Source organism: Schistocerca nitens, chromosome 4 (genome assembly GCF_023898315.1).
Source record: "Schistocerca nitens isolate TAMUIC-IGC-003100 chromosome 4, iqSchNite1.1, whole genome shotgun sequence".
Taxonomy (NCBI): Eukaryota; Metazoa; Arthropoda; class Insecta; order Orthoptera; family Acrididae; genus Schistocerca; species Schistocerca nitens.
This window is the reverse complement of record NC_064617.1, coordinates 407,561,981-407,583,489: the sequence shown is the minus strand read 5'-3', so window position 1 is coordinate 407,583,489 and position 21,509 is coordinate 407,561,981. Positions and strand designations below refer to the sequence as shown.

The following is a 21,509-nucleotide window of genomic DNA, read 5'->3' as shown; positions in this document are numbered from 1 at the left end:
TCAAACATCATGCAGTACCGGTACTGTCCGCAACAGTCAATCTTTCCTTCTCATCCCATCTGGTAAGTCTCCCCTGATCAAGGGTTCTGAGTGACTCTCTGTAACTCTCCATTTCCTAAACCTGGACAGTCCTAGATGTTGACTATTTAGAGGAACAGTGCAATCCCTCAGCAACAGAGCTGGTCTCTTGTATTACTTTAATTTCCTGTTAAATAAATTAAACACACAGTACTTAAAAGTGGCAAGAGTGCAAAGTAAATTTATTTTCTCTTAACTTTATAATTTAATATCCTTTGCACAGTAAAAAGAACTTTCAGGAATGATATTCTGTATTAACAAATACTGCTGTTTCATGCCTAATTTTACAAAGCAGTACCATTTTATGATGTCTGTATCAATTTTGTTTTGCAGGGATGGCTCTTATGACCTGGATTTCAAGAACCCTAACTCTGATAAAAGCCAGTGGCTGAGCATGGAAAAGCTTGCAGCATTGTATTCTGAATTTATCAAGGAATACCCAATTGTATCTATTGAGGATCCATTTGATCAGGATCATTTTGAAGCTTGGACCCATTTTACATCACAAGTCAAGATTCAAATTGTTGGAGACGATCTAACAGTTACTAACCCAAAACGTATTGCCCTGGCTGCAGAAAAGAAAGCTTGCAACTGCTTGTTACTGAAAGTAAACCAAATTGGTACTGTGACAGAAAGTATACAAGCACACCTTTTGGCAAAGTCCAATGGTTGGGGCACAATGGTCTCTCATAGATCTGGGGAGACAGAAGACACATTCATAGCTGACCTTGTTGTAGGTCTCTGCACAGGACAGGTATGTGTACAGTCTGAGAGCACATTTGTGATATAATTAAAAATATCTGAGAGCTATACATTTCTGTTTCATTACAGATTAAAACAGGTGCTCCATGTCGTTCGGAGCGGTTGGCCAAATACAATCAGTTGCTGCGCATTGAAGAAGAGCTGGGATCTGCTGCAAAGTATGCTGGCAAGAACTTTCGCAATCCTGTCTAAAGGTTTCCTTATGCCCGTTCGAGCAATTTGATGTGTTGGCTTTAAGGAAATGTACTGCCCTATTTATTGAATCACTAAAGCTTGAGGTGTTAGCAATAGTTGTATGGGAAAACTGTTAACTGAACAGTATGTTTAGAGTGAGAATTATCAAATCTATAAGGGAATGTAAAACATTTTCTGTTGACATTTCCAAAGTCAGATGTTCAAACATTTAGTTGCAATATGGTGTTCATTCCTGTACAGCTAGTTTTCTGTTGTAAAGTGAGCAGATTAATATACTATCTTGAATGTCATCAGTGAAAAGTGTATAACTGAATGTAAGAAGTTGATAAATGTTTATTATTTGTAGCGGCAATATTTATAACACCTCAGTGTTCCTTTGTACACTCCCTTAAGAAACATAAAGTGTATGTGAATGTGAAATTCTGACAATAAAAGATAAAACTATTTATGATTTCATATTCATAAATAAAAGCTATCACAAATATGCAGATCAGTAGTTGAGAAACACTGCATCCATTGAAAGTCATTACTGTGACATTGTGGAATGTTAAAGATAAAGCAATAAACTGAGACAGCATGAGGCAGCGGCTGTCGGACACATAAGTGATGTGCTACCTACCTTTCAGAATTGAGTTCCTTCCTCGAGGAGAGGAGGATTGGTTGAAAAAGTTCAGAAAGGAAGGGCAGGGCACCTGACCCACCAGTTGGGGAGGGGTGCATTACCTACCTATAGTGAGGACAGGGAGGAGCTGTTACGGCCCACATAAAAGGAGCTGTGAACTCAGTTGTCACAATCATAAATGTAGTACTAGTCGCATTACTCAGAAAATTCAGATGCACCAACCACCTGATCTTAAAACTTTTCTGGATTAGGGTCCAGATCTGTGTTTTACAGGCTACAGTCTTTATCTAAGCAAGCCTCATGGCTATACTATTAAACGTTAGCCTGCCAATCCCCTGCAAGATTCATATTGTAAGAGAGAGATACAATGGATAGATGGGTATAATTACAGATATGTTTGGTCATTATCCAAGATATTTGCTTTCTGCTGCAAAAACTTGTGGTAGGCAATGAAAATATTACCTGGTTTCAATCTATATGTAAATGAACATAACAAAAAAAGTTGTCAAAATATTGTATTGTTCAGAATCTGTCAGAGGCTCTGTGGACTGTGGACACCAAAGAATCGATAATGTTCGGGTGGCACCTGAACACAAATAACATTCTCAGATCTGATTTCTGAAGGGTTCTGATATTAAAGCATTCTTTGCACATATAGTGAGACTGTACTTAATTTGTTAGGTAATAAATTACAAGCTGCAGGTGGCTTGTGATTTTCTAAAGGCAACTGACTGCAAATACCATCCTTTAGCATAAATTAGAAAACGAAGATTTCACTGGCTATGATGCAAAATAGTCAGTCATGTCTCAAAAGCAAGAAACAAATGGCGTCGGTGAATTAAACTGCGTGTAATCAGTTTAGGAGGTAATTACATGTAGTGTCTCACAGTTGTCCATCTTAATGCCATTGCTCTCTCTTGCATGCTTTTGTGATTTCTCATGAGTTGCATTGCCAGATGGAGATTTTGTTTTATTTGCAGATGGTAAAAGTTTTGCAATAAATATCCCAAATCTTTCATGTTTTGACACTGTTGTACCAGGTATTTAAATTTAGTGATGTGTACTAGGAATGGGTTTGAGGATATCCTCTGGTAATTTGTTCTACTCTGCCAACATAAGAGCATTTATGTGCTTTGTTGTTTCATGATGCCACATTTTGTACTGATGGTCTTTCCTTGTGTTATGTGCTTCACTAGTAAACAATCTTTGTTCTGTATCTTCCCATGCACCTTCACCCACATATGCTCGTTAAATTCCCACAAGCCTAACTCTTGATCTTCTTTGTGTGATACCTGCACATTTCAATTAATACTACTTGTTCTATTGTTATGTATCTGGCTGACCTCCATTACTCCTTTTATCTGATTTTATAGGTATCTTTGCTGGGAATTACATATCCTTGCAGCATACTCCAACTGAGTTCTTAAGACATGTTGGCTCTCCTCCTGCTTTGGACTCTAGCTTGCTCCCTTCAGAATCCTCATACATATGTACAGAGATTTATGTGCCTCGTTTACTGTCTCCTTTTGTAGTCACCAACATAATTTCTCAGACAGACAGGTATCTGCATTATTGGCCTACCGAGATGATGTCAGATATTGGCTTGTATCTTATACCACTCTTGCTATATCAGAAGCTAATGAGAGTAATATCTCCACATTTGCCAACAACCCATTTCTCTGGATCCAGGTTCATATGGCTTATAGATCTTTCTCCAGAATCTGTCTTCAAAGTCGTTTACTTCCTTTTAAATTACTTTGTCACCAAGAGCCGTCTTAGTTCTGAGTTTACCTGTTCTTCAATATCAATGGCATAAACCTGGAGTAAAATGGGAAGAAGACTGGATTTCTGATCAGGTGAGTATATGGTAATATCAACAGCAGGAGAAAACGGTGTAGCTGGAGTAGGATTCATTACGAATTGGAAGTTAAGGCAGAGAGTTGGTTACTGTGAACAGTTCAGTGATAAGGTTAGCCTCATCAGAATCGACAACAAACAGACAATGATAGATCAGGTATACATGCCAACGTTGCAAGTTGAAGATCGGCAGATAAAGTACCATGAGGATACTGAATGAGTAATTCAGTATGTAAAGGAGATGAAAATCTAATAGTCATGGAGGAATGGAATACATTTGTAGGGGAAGGAGTAGAAGAAAGGGTTATGGCAGACTTTGGGCTAGGTAATAGGAATGAGATAGGAGGAAGACTGAGTTCTAAGATACATTTCAGCTAGTGATAGTGAATACTCTGTGCAAGAACCTTAAGAGGAGGAGATATACTTGATAAGGCCAGGAAGTACAGGAATGTTCCAGTTAGATTACATAATGGTTACACAGAGATTCCAAAAACAGATATTGGATTGTAACTTGTACCCAGGAGCTGATGTAGAATTGGATCACAATTTAGTAATGATGAAAAGTACACTGAACTCCAAGAGACTAGGCAGGAAGAATCAATGCCCAAAGAAGTGGGATGTGGAAGTACTTAGGAATGGAGAGATATGGCTGAAGTTCTCTGGGGCTTAGATACTGTGCTAATGAATAGCCCAGTAGGCAGTTCAGTTGAAGAGGGAGGGTCACATCCAAAATGGGTAGTCACAGAATTTGGAAAGAAAAAGTAGATACAAATAGGGAAGAAACTGTGGGTAACAGAACAAATACACAGTTGATCAATGAAAGAAGGAAATACAAAAATGTTCATAAACACAGAAATAAGTCGCTTACAAATGAAATAAATAGGGAGTGCAAGGTAGCTCAGATGAAATGGCTGCATAAAAAATGTGAAGATGTGATTGTCAGAAGGACTGACTCAACATATAGAAAAGTTGAAACAGAGTTTAGTGAAATTAAAGAGTGCAAAGTGAAATCCTCTCTTAAATGTAGAGAGAGTGAATAGGTGGAAATAGTACTTTGAAGGCCTATATGAGGGGGAAGACTTGTTTGATGATGTGATGGAAGAAGAAGCAGGAGTCGGTATAGAAGAGATAGGAGCTCAAGTATTAGAATCAGAATTTAAGAGCTTTGGAATTCCATCTGAAAATGGAAAATCCAGGATGGAATAATGACCGTATTACAAAAAGGGTATATTGCTACTTACCAGGTAGCAGAGATGTTGACTTGCAGATAGGCACAATAAAACAACTGTCAAAGAAGTGAGCTTTTGGCCAAAAAGACCTTCATTGGAATGCATATAAGATACCAACCATTTCCTACACTGATTCTTCACGGTTCCTGTTCCCTTACGACATAATGCCCTGCTCGTCTCTATTGACGCCACTTCCCTTTAGACTAACATCCCCAGTGCCCATGGCCTTCCCACTATTTAACGGTATCTTTGCCAATATCAGATAGATCCCAAATCTACAACCTCCCTCCTAGTTGCCATGACCAGTTACATCCTCACCCACAATTAGTTCTCTTTTGAAGGTATCACCTACAGACAAATCTGGGGTACAGCAATGGGCATCCGCACGGCACCATCTCATGAGAATCTATTCATGGGCCATTTAGAGGAAACCTTTCTAATCATCCAGTATACCAACCTCCTCACCTGGTTCAGATTCATTGATGACATTTTCATGATCTGAATTGAGGGTGAGGACACCCTATCAATGTTCCTCCAGAACCTCAAAGCCTTGACCTCCATTCACTTCACCTGGTCCTCCTCAACCTAACAAGCTGTATTCCTCTATGTTGACCTCAGCCCAGAAGATGACTACGTCGTTATATCTGTCCATATCAAACCTACCAACCTCCACTTTGACAGCTGCCACCCATTCCATACCAAGAGGACCCTTCCATACAGCCACCCATGGCCATTGCATCTGTAGTGATGAGCATTCCCTCTTGAAATACACGAAGGGTCTCACTGAGGCCTCTAGAGACCATAATTACCCTCCCAACCTTGTACAGAAAGAGTCCTGCGCCCTATCTCTCCAGTCACCACTCATCTCCCAGAGACCTGCCATCTGCCCACAGAAGAGCATCCCCTTGTGACTCAGTACCACCCAGAACTGGAGCAAATGAATTGCATTCTCTGCTAGGGTTCTGCCTGCCTCTCAAAGTGCCCAGAAATGTCCTACCCACTATCCTTCCCACCCTGTACACTGTGGTATTCTGTTGCCCAGTGAACCTACACTAATATATATTTGTCCATCCCTACACAACCCCTGCTCCCGACCCCGTACCTCATGGCTCATTTCCCTGTAACAGATCTAGATGCAAGGTGCTCACAAGGGAACCTCCCCATCGCACCCCCCTCAGATTTAGTTATAAGTTGGCACAGTGGATAGGCCTTGAAAACTGAACACAGATCAATCGAGAAAACAGGAAGAAGTTGTCTGGAACTATGAAAAAAATAAGCAAAATATACAAACTGAGTAGTCCTTGCACAAGATAGACAACATCAAGGATATTGTCAGCTCAGGAGCGCCGTGGTTAGCGTGAGCAGCTGCGGAACGAGAGGTCTTTGGTTCAAGTCTTCCCTCGAGTGAAGAGTTTATTTTTTTTTTATTTTCAGACAATTATTATCTGTCCGTCCACCCGTCTGATGCGATCACTTTTTTGGGAGTGATTATCACACCCACAAGAAAACCTAAATTGGGCAAGGTAGAAGAATTTTTTTACCCATTCGCCAAGTGTAAAAGTTAGGTGGGTCGACAACATATTCCTATCATGTGACGCACATGCCATCGCCAGTGTCGTATAGAATATATCAACTTGTTTTCCTGTGGAGGAATCGGTTGACCTATGACCTTGCGATCAAATGTTTTCGGTTCCCATTGGAGAGGCACTTCCTTTCGTCTACTAATCGCACGGTTTTGCGGTGCGGTCGCAAAACACAGACACTAAACTTATTACAGTGAACAGAGACGTCAATGAACGAACGGACAGATCATAACATTGCGAAAATAAAGAAAGTAAATTTTTCACTCGAGGGAAGACTTAAACCAAGGACCTTCCGCAACTGCTCATGCTAACCACGGGACCATGGCGCTCCTGAGCTCACACTCTCCTAGATGAGATTAGATTAGTTTTCGTTCCACAGATCCGTGCTGGGAGATCCTCGTGGATGTGGAACATGTAATTTTTTATTTTTAAAGCTGAAATTAAAATGCTAATAGTATGAAGATATACAATACATCATTTGTTTCTATTAAAAAATTCGTCAATGGAGTAGAAGGAGTTGGCCACTAGTAAGTCTTTCAGGCTCCTTTTAAACTGATCTAACTAAATTTTTTATGTTTACTGGCAAATTATTGAAGATGAGTGTTCCCGAGTAGTGGATCCCTTTTTGAACTAAAGTAAGTGCTTTTAAGTCCTTGTGCAGATCATTTTTGTTCCTGGTATTGTATGTATGAACTGAGCTGTTTGTTGGAAAAAGAGATATATTATTTAGGACAAATTTCATTAATGAGTAAATATACTGAGAGGCAGTAGTTAGTATACTCAGTTCTTTGAAGAGGTTTCTACAGGACGTCCGTGAATTTACTCCACAAATAATACGTATTACACGCTTTTGGACTCTGAAAACTTTTGTTTGACTTGAAGAGTTACCCCAAAATATTATACCATATGACATTATGGAATGAAAGTAGGCAAAGTATGCAAGCTTTTTCATTTTTATGTCGCCTATGTCCGCTAACACTCGAATTGCAAATACAGATTTGTTAAGGCATTTCTGCAGTTTTGTGGTGTGCTCTTCCCAACTGAATTTATTATCAAGTTGTAATCCCAGGAATTTAAGACTGTCAACCTCTTCTATCTGCTCTTCTTCGTATTTTATGCATATGCTGGGTGGAAACCCCTTACAGGTTCTGAATTGCATATAGTGAGTCTTTTCGAAGTTTAATGTCAGTGAGTTGGCTTTAAACCATTTATTAATATCCATGAAAATATCATTAGCAGATCTTTCTAGAACTACACTTGACATACTATTTATTGCAATACTTGTGTCATCTGCAAACAAAATGAACTCTGCTTCTGGCAGTGTAACTGGTGAGAGATCATTAATGTACACAAGAAAAAGCAATGGCCCTAAGATGGATCCCTGTGGGACACCACATGTAATTTCTACCCATTCTGATGATGACTGATGACTTAGTTCACTAGTCCCTTGCACTGACACCCTTTGTTTCCTGTTAGTGAGGTATGACTTGAACCATTTTGCAGCACTGCCCGTGACACCATAGAATTCTAATTTACTTAAAAGGATGTTGTGGTTCACACAATCAAATGCCTTTGACAAATCACAGAAAATACCTGCTGCGTGTAATTTGTTATTTAATGAATTAAGTACATTTCCACTGTAGGTGTAAATAGCCTTCTCGATATCAGAACCCTTCAGAAATCCAAACTGTGTTCTTGATAATATGTTATTTGTGGTCAGATGGTTGAGCAGCTGCCTATCTTGTGCAAGGACTACTCAGTTTGTATATTTTGCTTATTTTTTTTCATAGTTCCAAACAACTTCTACCTGTTTTCTCTATTGATCTGTGTTCAGTTTTTCAGGGCCTATCCACTGTGCCAACTTATAACTAAATCTGAGGGGGGTGCGATGGGGAGGTTCCCTTGTCAGACTTGGTAATTTTTGAATTATGTCATACTGCCATAGTCTTTTAAATATTGTGCTTGACAGTGACCATGTGTCGAAACAGCAATGACAATAATTAACATTTAACAACCTAAAGTGGTATGACTTCATTCAAAAACTCAGCATGAAGCTCATACCCTCAAAAAAATATACAAGAAAATCTGCTACTTGTCATTCCTAGGATTTCAGGTTGAAAGAGGCACTTGAAACTGTGAGGTGGAGTCAAAGACTGAACAACAGTAAGTAATACCTGAATATCACAGCACTTGGCACAGTGATTTCGGTTTATAGTAATGTACTGGACCCACCTCATTTTTCAATATGATGCCGACGTGAACATCAGGCTGCACTATCGGTCAGTTTGTTACCACAATCAGATTTTCTGCTTTCAAATCAGTTGGCTTCGCCAGCTCTTAACAGAATTATCACCTTCCAACATAACCTAGATCTCCAGTGGCACTACAGATCAGTCTGTCATCACCACAACCATGACTTCATGGGGAGGAGGGACGGGAGTTTGTCAAAGATATAAATTTGACCTTGACTTCGAAGTCCCGCAGCACAGTCAACAGACCGATAAGCAACCTGTATATAAGACAGTGGTATTGATATGGAGTGCGAGGCCAGCATGTTCAATGTCCCACCCTGCCTGAATTCAGATGTGAAACGCATCACATGAGGAGGCTGCTGCACGGCAGAGAGACAAGGTGGGCAGCTTGCTACCCCGACACAGGCAGCCTACACATTGACTTCATATGGTCGTTAAGATTCTGCCTACCAAACACTGCCCGAAACCCAGCTTTAAATATGGGTACTTGTGTCATCAAAAGTTGTCTTACTTCACACCCACCTACATTTTATTTACAATGACTCTGGCAGTGCTTGTGGATTTTGTCTTTGGACACATTTGCGGAGGGTTGTATATTCAGCTTTGAACTAAGACTTGCCATGATATGGTATGAAATGCACTGTGTAATCATGTTTCTGTACTCAGTAATTAATTCATTTATTCCTGAGAACTCTGCATTTTATAACAGTGCCATTAGTGATACCTTTACCAACTTTCAAAACAGCATCTCACTTCCTGCGGCTGTGACATCATTGGTCTGTGAGAATGTTTGCACAATAGCACTTCACTACAACGGCTGGGATTTCGTCTGTTAACGACAGTGTACTACATTACTACTTTTCTTCCTTCAACATCGGTAATTATTAATATCCGATTATATCGATACTATTTCTTAAAACGATTGATATATCGATAAACCATGGGCTGTTTTGAGCAGGTGTTTCAAATGGCTAACAACTTCTCTAGATTTTCCCCAGGCTTTCTTTTTCAGTAGTCCCTTAAATAAGTCGTATTCCCTGAATTTTTATATTCTTTGTTGCCCAAGGCACATTTCACAAAATGGCTATTATCGTCCATTTTCTTGAAAAAAATCCACACCAATGGTTGATTTTTAACAACGTATTTTCAGAACAATAATAAAACCCGGATTTCCAGCTTCTGTCGTCGTCTGCCCATCTAAGCATGTGATAAAATTTCACAGTGTTTTCATTTTACAGTTTTTGTACATTACTGTGTAATGTCTTTGACTCGCCCGATATATGTTAATGCTGAGTGGATAGGTATTTAGAGGGAGTGGACAAAAATACGGAAACACCAAAAACACAACACATTATTATTCCTAATATGGTGAAGGAAAACTGTTGGCATTCAAGCTGGCATTCAGTTGTCTCCGAATCGATAAATATTGTTCTGCTAAAGAAAAAAAAAGCAGTTCTTCAACCGTACAATACCTATCCTTTCCTGACTAAAATGGTAATTATTAACAAATATGTAAAGCTTTACAATGACATGTCGTTTGACTAATAGTTGGGTGAGCCCTGCTCCCAAATCCCTCCAACTGAATGCAACTTCTAGCTTCACGTTTCTTCACATTATTATTACGCCTCTGCCTGAAGTTTTCGCACGTCCTAATTTAAGCTTTGGCAATCTCGCCACTGTATCCGACATTAGTGTTCCTTCTCACTGTCATTTTTGGTAATGAACAAGAGTAAAACGGCTCTCTTTCTCTCTGCCTTCAGTGCTGCCAGACGATTATTCTATAAATTCCTTCCTCCTAATGCTGAGTTCAGCAACCACCATCGTAAAAGACGCTGCAATGTGGAGCCACAATCTCGCTCGAACTGGTGGGGTAACTGTCCGAATCCTGATGGTGAAAGAGATGTCTGTCATCAGGCTGCGGTTAGCAATGGGGGAAGAGGTACTATACTCTGATCATCATAAGGATAAACCTGATGTAAACAAACACAAACGCAATGATTGGTCAGAAGTTGTAGCACACACACAGTGGTATTGTTACGCTCTTGGAAGTAGGTCCTACTTGTGTATTATATATACACCACTGGAAAGTGAAAGAACAACACCATGAATTCGTCGACTCAGCAGATGGAAATTTTGTTGACACACTCTTGAGGATATATACAACAAACAGTCACACCGACAGCCCCATAAACATCTGAGCGCATTGGACAGGGCGTGTGAAATTTCGGCGCTGGTAGCCACTAGATCCTCATTTTGCAGCAATGCAAGCTGTAGTTCTCCCATGGAGACGATCGTGTACGTGACGAAAGTAGTCTTGCGGAATGGCCTGTATTACAGTTTCCATCTGGTGGCTCAATTAGGCCAGATACCCGGCGACATTGCAGACTGTGCAAGATGACATGTCATCCACACTCAAACATGCTCTGTGGGGGACAGATATGGGGATCGTGCTGGCTAGAGTACTTGACCTACACCTCGGAGAGCAAGTTGGGTGGCACAGGTTACATGTGGCTGTGAATTGTCATGTTGGAAAACCACGATACCTTGTTGGTGCATGAACGGTAGCACATCCGTTGAATACTGTTTTGGATGAATCGTACACTGAACAGCGTTTCCTCTACAATGATCACAATAGAACGGCCATTGTATGATATGGCTCTGCACACTACGTGTTGGCCCTGTATGCCACTTTCATATACACTACAGAGGTTGGAACTCACCTGCATGATGTTACACATGCAAATGATCATCATTGACACCAAGGCAGAAGTGACTCCCATTTGAAGATCAGTCTTTTTTCGCCCTTCCATAAGCGCCTATCGCGACACAACTGGAGACGGGCTGCACGATGTTGGGTTGTGAGTGGAAGACGCCTTAAGGCATGCAGGATCGTAGCCCTACTTCACAGAGATGGTTGTGAATGGTCCTCAATGATACACCCGGAGCAACAGTGTCTCTAATGCGAAATTAGAATTACATTAATACCTTCAGCTGCAAATGGACGTTGATATATATCAACGGGGACAGGTGAAAATATGTGCCCTGACCGGGACTCAAACCCGGGATCTCCTGCTTACATGGCAGACGCTCTATCCATCTGAGCCACCGAGGGCACAGAGGATAGAGCGACTGCAGGGACTATCTCGCGCACGCCTCCCGCGAGACCCACATTCTCACCTTGTATGTCCACAAACTACATTCGTAGTGTCTCACCCCAGCACACTCATTACTCGTGGAAGACATTCTTACCAAATCCCGTAAGTGTTCGGGGAATATGTGTGCATCTGCACAGAAGAAGAAGGTCATAGTCGGTGTTGCCAGATCTATATACTTATATGGATATGGTGTATGTTCTTTCGGACATGTCCGAAAGAACAGACACCACTGATGACCTGCAGCCGTCTAGAACGACCTCTCGCCGCACGTGTAGCGCAATTCTGTGGTATAACGACCCAGCATCCCTCAGACCCCACCAGTTCCAACTCCGTCAATTGCACGAACAGTTCACGTCCACGCCGTCGCGGGATGCTAACAATGTTACAGTAAGAGACAACTGGCTGCTACTGGCTTTGGAGATGAACAACTGCTGCGAAGCTTGATTATTCCACAACTGATAACGCGACTCTTGGTTTGTAGGCAGCGCTGTGGATTTGATCATCGTGTTAGCTGCCCTTTCGTAGTGTCCTGTGCAAGTATGACATTCTTTAGTCACTCGCGTCAAAGTGTTCTTTTTTCATTTTCCACAAGTGTTTTTATTACTAAGTTACGTTAAATAAAACTTTAAGATATTCAAATGTATTAACAGCCATCAACATTTTTCTTAATCACACTTTAGCTACATAGTTTTTATTTCAAAAATTATTTTCACTCATGGCCTCTGCACTCTTGTGATCTGATTGTCGCGCTGTTAACACGCAGTATGAAAATGGCTGTGGCTGCTTCCTGTACTGTAGTAAAACACGGTTAAAACGTGCCGAGAAATAGTTTGTTCATAACGTTTTTCACAAATTTCCGGAGATAATCAGTTTTGAAGTTTTCCGAGGGACTGTATAGCTACACTTGAGACACAATTGGATGTATAGCGGAATTGGTAGCGTAGTAGATTAACAACTTACTGCAGTTCATGGTTCGCTGGTTCAAATCCACCCAATACAGAGATCGTAAGGCAAGGATGCCCCCTCTCGATGAGTTTGTCCACCATCGCACTGGACCTTGTGCTAAGAAAAATGGACGACACCACAGCAGGGATCACGTCGCACTATGCTAAAATGCAAGGCGTACGCTGACGACGTTGGTTTCCTTATGGGATACAAAGAGGACCTCAACAAAACAAACTACTTCCTTCAACCATTCGGACAATCAGCAGCAGCCAAAATAAAGAAGAACAAAAATTTGATTAACAATTCTCCGATAATTAGCCGAGTGGTGGCGTTACCATGTCGCAACATTTCGGTGAGTTTTGTAACCATCATTCTCGCTTGAGAATGATGGGTGCGAAACTCACCGAAACGTTGCGACAAGACGACACCACCACTCGGCTGATCACCTGAGAAGAGTCCATCAATGGAACACGCCGAGAAAGTCAGCAATCGCATTTAAAAACGAGACTGCCCTATTACCGACTGGCAGCGAAAAGCTACACGAGAGAAGTACCTGGGACAAAGCTGTCGAAATGCATAAGGGCCTAGGACTGAAACTACACTCGTGCCTGACGAAAATGATGGTACAAAATCGGAAGGAAGTGTTGCACACAATTAGAGGTCTCACCAGAACGAATGGCAACAGAGAGCTGGACCTATTCCAGAAGGCGGTTCTCATTAACGAGCAACCCCTGTCTAAAGTGTGGTTCCTCTCGCAGGTACCCCACCCGTGAAAGGAAATAACAATATCCAATGAAGAAGCAATACATTACCTCCTCTGGTGCACGGTATGCAACCACGACGTCGAGAGAAAATGCGCCGCACTGCTGATACACCACTTGAACACCATAGCAGGGAACAACCAAAACAGCCTGACAGCCGCTCTGATAAATACGTACCGGCCAGCCTCAGAAAAAGCACCAGTGAACGTAACAACCATACCCTACAAACTAAAATACCTGAGAGAATACTTTGTACAAAAAGGTTAAGTATTAGACACAGCAGAAGATCCAAGAACGAGGACGACCAAGGAGCTGTATGCAGAACTGAGAGGAGAGGAGCAACGGGACAAGATAGAATCAAAGAAACCTGAGCACTATTGGAGACAAGTATGGCTCAATCTACACTAAGGTGTACTCAGTACGAATGCCAAATCAACATCTTACGAGGCAGTCAAAAACACTGTACCTACAAATGAAAGATTAACAGCAATTCACCTCAGACTATCACGAAAATGTCACATTTGTAATCCAAACGACACCTGCGAACATCGTTTCCAATGTGGAAAAACGAAACAAATATTGGGGACGTCAAAAACTATGCTGGCACAGCCGGCCGGTGTAGCCGAGTGGGTCTAGGCGCTTCAGTCTGGAACCACGCGAGCGCTACGTCGCAGGTTCGAATCCTGCCTCGGGCATGGATGTGTGTGATGTCCTTAGGTTAGTTAGGTCTAAGTAGTTCTAAGTTCTACGGGACTGATGACCTCAGATGTTAAGTCCCATAGTCCTCAGAGCCATTTGAACAATTTTATGCTGGCACAGATAAACAGGAGTACAAAAATGGTTCAAATGGCTCTGAGCACTATGCGACTTAACTTCTGAGGTCATCAGTCGCCTAGAACTTAGAACTAATTAAACCTAACTAACCTAAGGACATCACACACATCCATGCCCGAGACAGGATTCGAACCTGCGACCGTAGCGGTCACGCGGTTCCAGACTGAGTCGCCTAGAACCGCACGGCCACACAAGCTGGCACAGAAGTATACCAGAACCGTTAAACATCGAACTATTAACCGTCCCAGACATAAAATCATTCCCCAGATCAAAGAAACAAACCACCACATGGATTTTGGGCCAACCAGTGTATGCAGTAATAGAACAGAACCAAAAAGACGTTATGGGATACCTCTTGCATTTATGGGGGGCAAACAATAAAGCCATCAGATCCAAAGAGCACAAAACAGAATTTTCGAAATCGCCCTATGCAGCGTTTCAGAGAGCCTTGACGTCACCGCCTGCCCGACCACCATGGACGGAGCGTCCCAGCAAAACGGACAAAGTGCATCAGTGAAGTTTTCTTTCAGTGTTGAGTGCTGTGTTGTTTGTGTTCAGTGTTTTATCAGTGCCCTCGCCACTGGATTAGTTAATAACAAGTGAAATCAAAGAGCAAAAATTTCCCCCATGCCCCCGAAAAATACGAGCTCATTCACTAGATGCACACAAATACTACTACACAAATCTGCGTTTTCTAATACACACACATCAAAAAAAGTTTTTCATCACCTCTGTTCCAAGAGTTACGGAATCTGTACAGAAAATTAGAATAGAGATCAACATAAATATCATTTTCGACCTTTTTATCGGTCATGGCAACCACACATTGCGTGTTGCACTACCATACAGCGGGACCTTCAGAGGTGGTGGTCCAAATTGCTGTACACACCGGTACCTCTAACACCCAGCAGGACGTCCTCTTGCACTGATGCATGGCTGTATTCGTCATAGCATACTATTCAGAAGTTCATCAAGGCAGAGTGGTTGGTGGGCCACATCGTCCATAAACAGCCCTTTTCAATCTATCCAAGGCACGTTTGATAGGGTTCGTGTCTGGAGAACATGCTGGCCACTCTAGTCGAGCGATGTCATTATCCTGAAGGAAGCCATTCAAAAGATGTGCACGATGGGGGCGCGAATTGTCGTCCATGAAGACGAATGTCTCGGCAATAAGCTGCCGATATGGTTGCACTATCGGTCGGAGGGTGGCATTCACGTATCATACAGTCATTATGGTGCCTTCCATGACCATCAGTGGCGTACATCTGTCCCACATAATGCCACCCCAACACAACAGGGAACCTCCACCTTGTTGCACTCGCTGGACAGTGTGTCTGAGGCGTTCAGCCTGACCGAGTTGCCTCGAAACATGTCTCCGACGATTGTCTGGTTGAAGGCATATGCGACACTCATCGGTGAAGAGAACGTGATGCCAATTCTGAACGGTCCATTCGGCATGTTGTTGGGCCCATCTGTACCGCGCTACATGGTGTCGTGGTTGCAAAGACAGACCTCGCCATGGACGTCGGGAATGAAGTTGCACGTCATGCAGCCTATTGCGCACAGTTTGAGTTGTAACACGACGTCCTGCGGCTGCACGAAAAGCATTATTCAACATGGTGGCATTGCTGTCAGGGTTCCACCGAGCCATAAACCGTAGGTAGCGGTCATCCACTGCAGTAGTAACCGTTGGGCGGCCTGAGCGAGGCATGTCATGGACAGTTCCTGTCACTCTGTATCTCCTCCATGTCCGAATAACATCGCTTTGGTTCACTCCGAGACGACTGGACACTTCCCATGTTGAGAGCCCTTCCTGGCACAAAATAACAAGGCGGACGCGATCGAACCGCGGTATTGACAGTCTAGGCATGGTTGAACTACAGACAACACGAGCCGTGTACCTCCTTCCCGGTGGAATGACTGGAACTGATGGGCTGTCGGACTCCCTCCGTCTAATTGGGGTTGCTCATGCATGGTTGTTTACATCTTTGGGCGGGTTTAGTGACATCTCTGAACAGTCAAAGGGACTGCGTCTGTGATACAATATCCACAGCCAACATCTATCTTCAGAAGTTCTGGGAACTGAGATGATGCAAAGCTTTTTTTGATGTGTGTAGTAGAAAATTTGTTCACATTTATCATTGCACAGAAAAACCTCATTTAAAAGTAAAAATGGTCAAGTCAACCATCATGACAAATGAATAAAAACAAAGACTACTTTCTATTAAAAAATTAAATGAAAAGAGGACAATGTCCTAGAAATGAAACAAACGAACTCTATACACAATGATGACTTTGAAACAAAAACTGTGTAAAAGGGAAATTGAAAACGAAAGGTAATGGAATTCAAAAACATACCTTATACGTATTTTATAAATTATGAAATCAAAAACGTTTACGTATTGTTATAAAAAAAGTGTTACCTGAGTCATTTTTTTCTCATTCAATCTGAAATATTTACATCTCGTATTTGTAAAATTCATCATTATTTTTCACAAATAATGCAAGTCTTCTTCTTTTTTATTATACAGGGTGTTACAAAAAGGTACGGCCAAACTTTCAGGAAACATTCCTCAAACACAAATAAAGAAAATATGTTATGTGGACATGTCTCCGGAAACGCTTAATTTCCAAGTTAGAGCTAATTTTAGTTTCGTCAGTATGTACTGTACTTCCTCGATTCACCGCCAGTTGGCCCAATTGAAGGAAGGTAATGTTGACTTCGGTGCTTGTGTTGACATGCGACTCATTGCTCTACAGCACTAGCATCAAGCACATCAGTACGTAGCATCAACAGGTTAGTGTTCATCACGAACGTGGTTTTGCAGTCAGTGCAATGTTTACAAATGCGGAGTTGGCAGGTGCCCATTTGATGTATGGATTAGCACGGAGCAATAGCCGTGGCGCGGTACTTCTGTATCGAGACAGATTTCCAGAACGGAGGTGTCCCGACAGGAAGATGTTCGAAGCAATTGATCGGCGTCTTGGGGAGCACGGAACATTCCAGCCTATGACTCGCGAATGGGGAAGACCTAGAACGACGAGGACACCTGCAATGGACGAGGCAATTCTTCGTGCAGTTGACGATAACCCTAATGTCAGCGTCAGAGAAGTTGCTGCTGTACAAGGTAACGTTGATCATGTCACTGTATGGAGAGTGCTACGGGAGAACCAGTTGTTTCCGTACCATGTACAGCGTGTGCTGGCACTATCAGCAGCTGATTGGCCTCCACGGGTACACTTCTGCGAATGGTTCATCCAACAGTGTGTTAGTCCTCATTTCAGTGCAAATGTTCTCTTTACGGATGAGGCTTCATTCCAACGTGATCAAATTGTAAATTTTCACAATCAACATGTGTGGGCTGACGAGAATCCGCACGCAATTGTGCAATCACGTCATCAACACAGATTTTCTGTGAACGTTTGGGCAGGCATTGTTGGTGATGTCTTGATTGGGCCCCATGTTCTTCCACCTACGCTCAATGGAGCACGTTATCACGATTTCATACGGGATCTCTACATGTGCTGCTAGAACATGTGCCTTTACAAGTACGACGCAACATGTGGTTCATGCACGATGGAGCTCCTGCACTTTTCAGTCGAAGTGTTCGTACACTTCTCAAGAACAGATTCGGTGACCGATGGATTGGTAGAGGCGGACCAATTCCATGGCCTCCACGCTCTCCTGAGCTGAACCCTCTTGACTTTCTTTTATGGGGACATTTGAAAGCTCTTGTCTACGCAACCCCGGTGCCAAATGTAGAGATTCTCCGTGCTCGTATCGTGGACGGCTGTGATACAATACGCCATTCTCCAGGGCTGCATCAGCGCATCAGGGATTCCATGCGACGGAGGGTGGATGCATGTATCCTCGCTAACGGAGGACATTTTGAACATTTCCTGTAACAAAGTGTTTGAAGTCACGCTGGTACGTTCTGTTGCTGTGTGTTTCCATTCCATGATTAATGTGATTTGAAGAGAAGTAATAAAATGAGATCTAACATGGAAAGTTAGCGTTTCCGGACACATGTTCACATAACATATTTTCTTTCTTTGTGTGTGAGGAATGTTTCCTGAAAGTTTGGCCGTACCTTTCTGCAACACCCTGTATATAGCACGCAAAATTCATGTTTTCATTTCAATTATAAATCCTTACTTCTCGATATTTTATAAAAGACTTTTAATAAAGGTTGCTTAAATTAATAAAACAACAATTTAATTTGTTAAGGCAAAAATGAAAAACCAGATACTCTTTATTTGGACTATGTCCTTTGTTTTTTACCACAAATGTAGATAGGTGTCGTAGAAACATGAAAAATAATCATTTTGACAACCTCGAATACAGCATACGCTGCATTTTTACGTTTGCCCCTGTACCATTATGACATGAACCAAACGGAACTGATCTGGAGCCAAGATAAGGGATTTGGCTCGAGAAATAACAAGACTGTTTCACTGCCAGACGTACGGTAACGAAAGCACACAGCTTTTTCACACGTCACTGCCGAACGCTGGAGGGATATAGATCGGCACGTCATAAAAGAAGAGGAGAAAATTCGGCGCCTGCTTGGCTTCGTGGACTCCGTTGTTGACAGACTCGTTATCAACGTACCAGATGACAATTCCAGAACTGAAATGTAGGGCCTATACCTCGGATTCGGATAAAGAAGGAGCTAAGAGATTATCATACATTTGACTGTAATTAATACCTTCAGTGCTTCAGTATTCAACAGTATAGGGATTTCAATCCCTGCAGTAAGCTTTTTCATTGCACGTAGCTCACTCTGAAAAATTACTCTGTGTTTAATTTAGGACTTTTCATGACTCTTGTTTGTAATTAGAATACTATGTCAGGTGAGAACGAGAGCGTTTTATGCTTTCAATCCGGTCATCTAAGAGCGCGCGGTAGTCTGGAGTTTTGCTGAATATTATTTCATTCTCTGTAAGAATTAAATGATATTCTAAGCTATATTGTTTCTTTGCTCGTCTCGTTTTACGTCGGAACTGCAACTGCTCACATCATTGCATGTTAGTTGGATCGCTGGCTGGCCAGAGCCGTCCAAGTTTAATGTGCCGGTAAAGCTGTTGTCCCGTATTATTGCTCAATCTCTGTGCGTACAATACAGCATATAATGTATCCTTATAATCGTACTTAACTGTACCGATCACAGCTTGGCTTCCGCTCCACGTGAGACGAAATCCAATGAGATTCAAGCAAACGCAGAAGGATGCATGACGTAATGTTTACTTCAGGTTTATTCTTATGATGATCAGAGTATAATGTCCACAACAGACGACCTCGACGCGCAAGTGGCCGGAATAGCGTCAAATCGAAAGACATGCACCAAGTCACACGACATTTACATTTACATTTAACAGACGACCATGACCAATATCCTGTACTCTCGATTACATCACAGAGCTCGTCCTATGGTGCCAACAACGTGACTCTATACATAACGATCCACCCACGGATTGAGACTTCGAAGTGTTGGTGTTATGCAAGATGCGTACGCTCTGTGCGAGAACTGAGTTCCACGTTGCCCCTTTCTTTTATTTACATGATTATCAAAAACAACACAAACACAACACTACACTGCACAGACATTCATCCCCTAAAACACAGATACGGGCATGATACATGACTCTGAGGAAAAGAGTGATATTACAAGAGTGTCACAAAAACTCACGAAAATGGGTCATACAAGATACGGGTTGGAACTGACTGCACAGGTAGACCGAACTGCCCGAGTACACCTTCCTCAGTGTCGTGGTCACCCCACTTTCGTGATATGGTGATGCAACTTTGAGGAAGTCCCTCGAAATGTGGGTGCTTCTACAGATCCAATTTCTTATAGCGGCACAAAATTTCGTAGGAAACTTGGAGAAAGCTATACGCGTAAATTTCCTGTTAAAGCTACGGTAATAAGTGAGATTCCAGCTTACCAGCTGTAGTCTGGGAGATTCAAGTGATCTGGGAGAGTGGTATGAGATGAATTGGTCTAAATGCCTTATCCAAAAATTACCTTGAACAGTCAAAAAATCTACTCGATAGGGTCACGTCTTAAATCTCCTGGTCACAAACAGTTCGCGCTTTTCGATTCAGTTTACGCTGAACTCCGAATCACTGAGCATCCGACCTTTATAGCATCACTGACTAAGGCTGCCAATAGGCATGTAAAAAAAGATGGGAGGCTGTTTCTGCTTAGTGATCACAACAAGAAATCGATCTCAGATTAAATGAACAGTCAACCGAAGATTTGGAAAGTAAACGAACAACATTCAGGAGTATCGCACAACCTGCTTTACAAGATATGTCCGGAACAAAGTTGTGCTGGATGGAAAAGACGCGTCGTGGTTCTGCTGCCACGTTATAGAGTACTCCGGAAGCAAAATGCTTAAATTTTAAACGTAATCAAAGCCTAGTAGACAAACAAAACAAAACGAAGCCACAAAGAGCCGAGGGATATACATGCGTGAAGCGTTCAGCGAATTCTGAAATAAAATTATGTCTGTTCATCTCACAGAAAATCTAAGAAGTTTGGTCCTGCATGACATCAGAAAACAGATCAAAGTCATATGTCCAGTCACTCAGTGACAATACTGACACCGGAAACTAGAATTACAGAGAGGAGCCCGAAATACTAATTTCCGTTTTCAGAAATTGTTTCACTGGGGAAGATCTACCTTGCACGAATACTGAAATATCATCTATCGAGGTAAGTGACTGTGGGATAGAAAATCGATACAGTCGTTCAACAAAGGAAAGGCGACTGGACTTGATGCGATACCTTTACTACTCTATACTGCTCTGTTGTACATAGCATATCAGAAATAACTTACTCCTCTTTAAGCAGCAATCTATCGGAGATCGTTGGAGCAACAATGCATTCCAAGTGATTGGAAAAATGCACAGGTCATTCCTGTTTTCTAGAAGAATCGTTGACCAGATGCACGCGACTATATCGCTGACGTAAGTCCGCTGCACGATTTTTGCTGGCATATTATGACCTATCTGGTGACAAAAAGAATCTCCTTGAAGGAATCAATATTAAGTCCATCAACAAAGTTGCTGTGAAACTCAGCTCGCTATATTCGTCCATAAACATAGAAGGCAGCGAATATCGGCCCCCAGGTTGATGCAATGTCCCTTGACTTTCGGAAGGCATTCGATATAGTTCCACACTGGCGCCTAAAGAACAAAATACCAGCTTAGGGACTATCAGATCAGCTCTG

General features: G+C 42.1%; 1 protein-coding gene across 2 annotated transcripts in view; it reads left to right on the top strand.

The window, feature by feature from the left end:
• Positions 1-1,481, top strand: part of LOC126251345 (enolase-like) — a 29,509-nt gene extending 28,028 nt beyond the window's left edge. For both annotated transcript variants that reach the window (XM_049951715.1, XM_049951714.1), the window contains exons 6-7: positions 412-832; positions 910-1,481. In XM_049951715.1, coding sequence (XP_049807672.1) covers positions 412-832; positions 910-1,032 — 544 coding nt within the window. In that variant the 3' untranslated portion in view covers positions 1,033-1,481. The remainder of the gene's footprint in view (positions 1-411; positions 833-909) is intronic.
• The last annotated feature ends 20,028 nt before the right edge of the window (positions 1,482-21,509 follow it).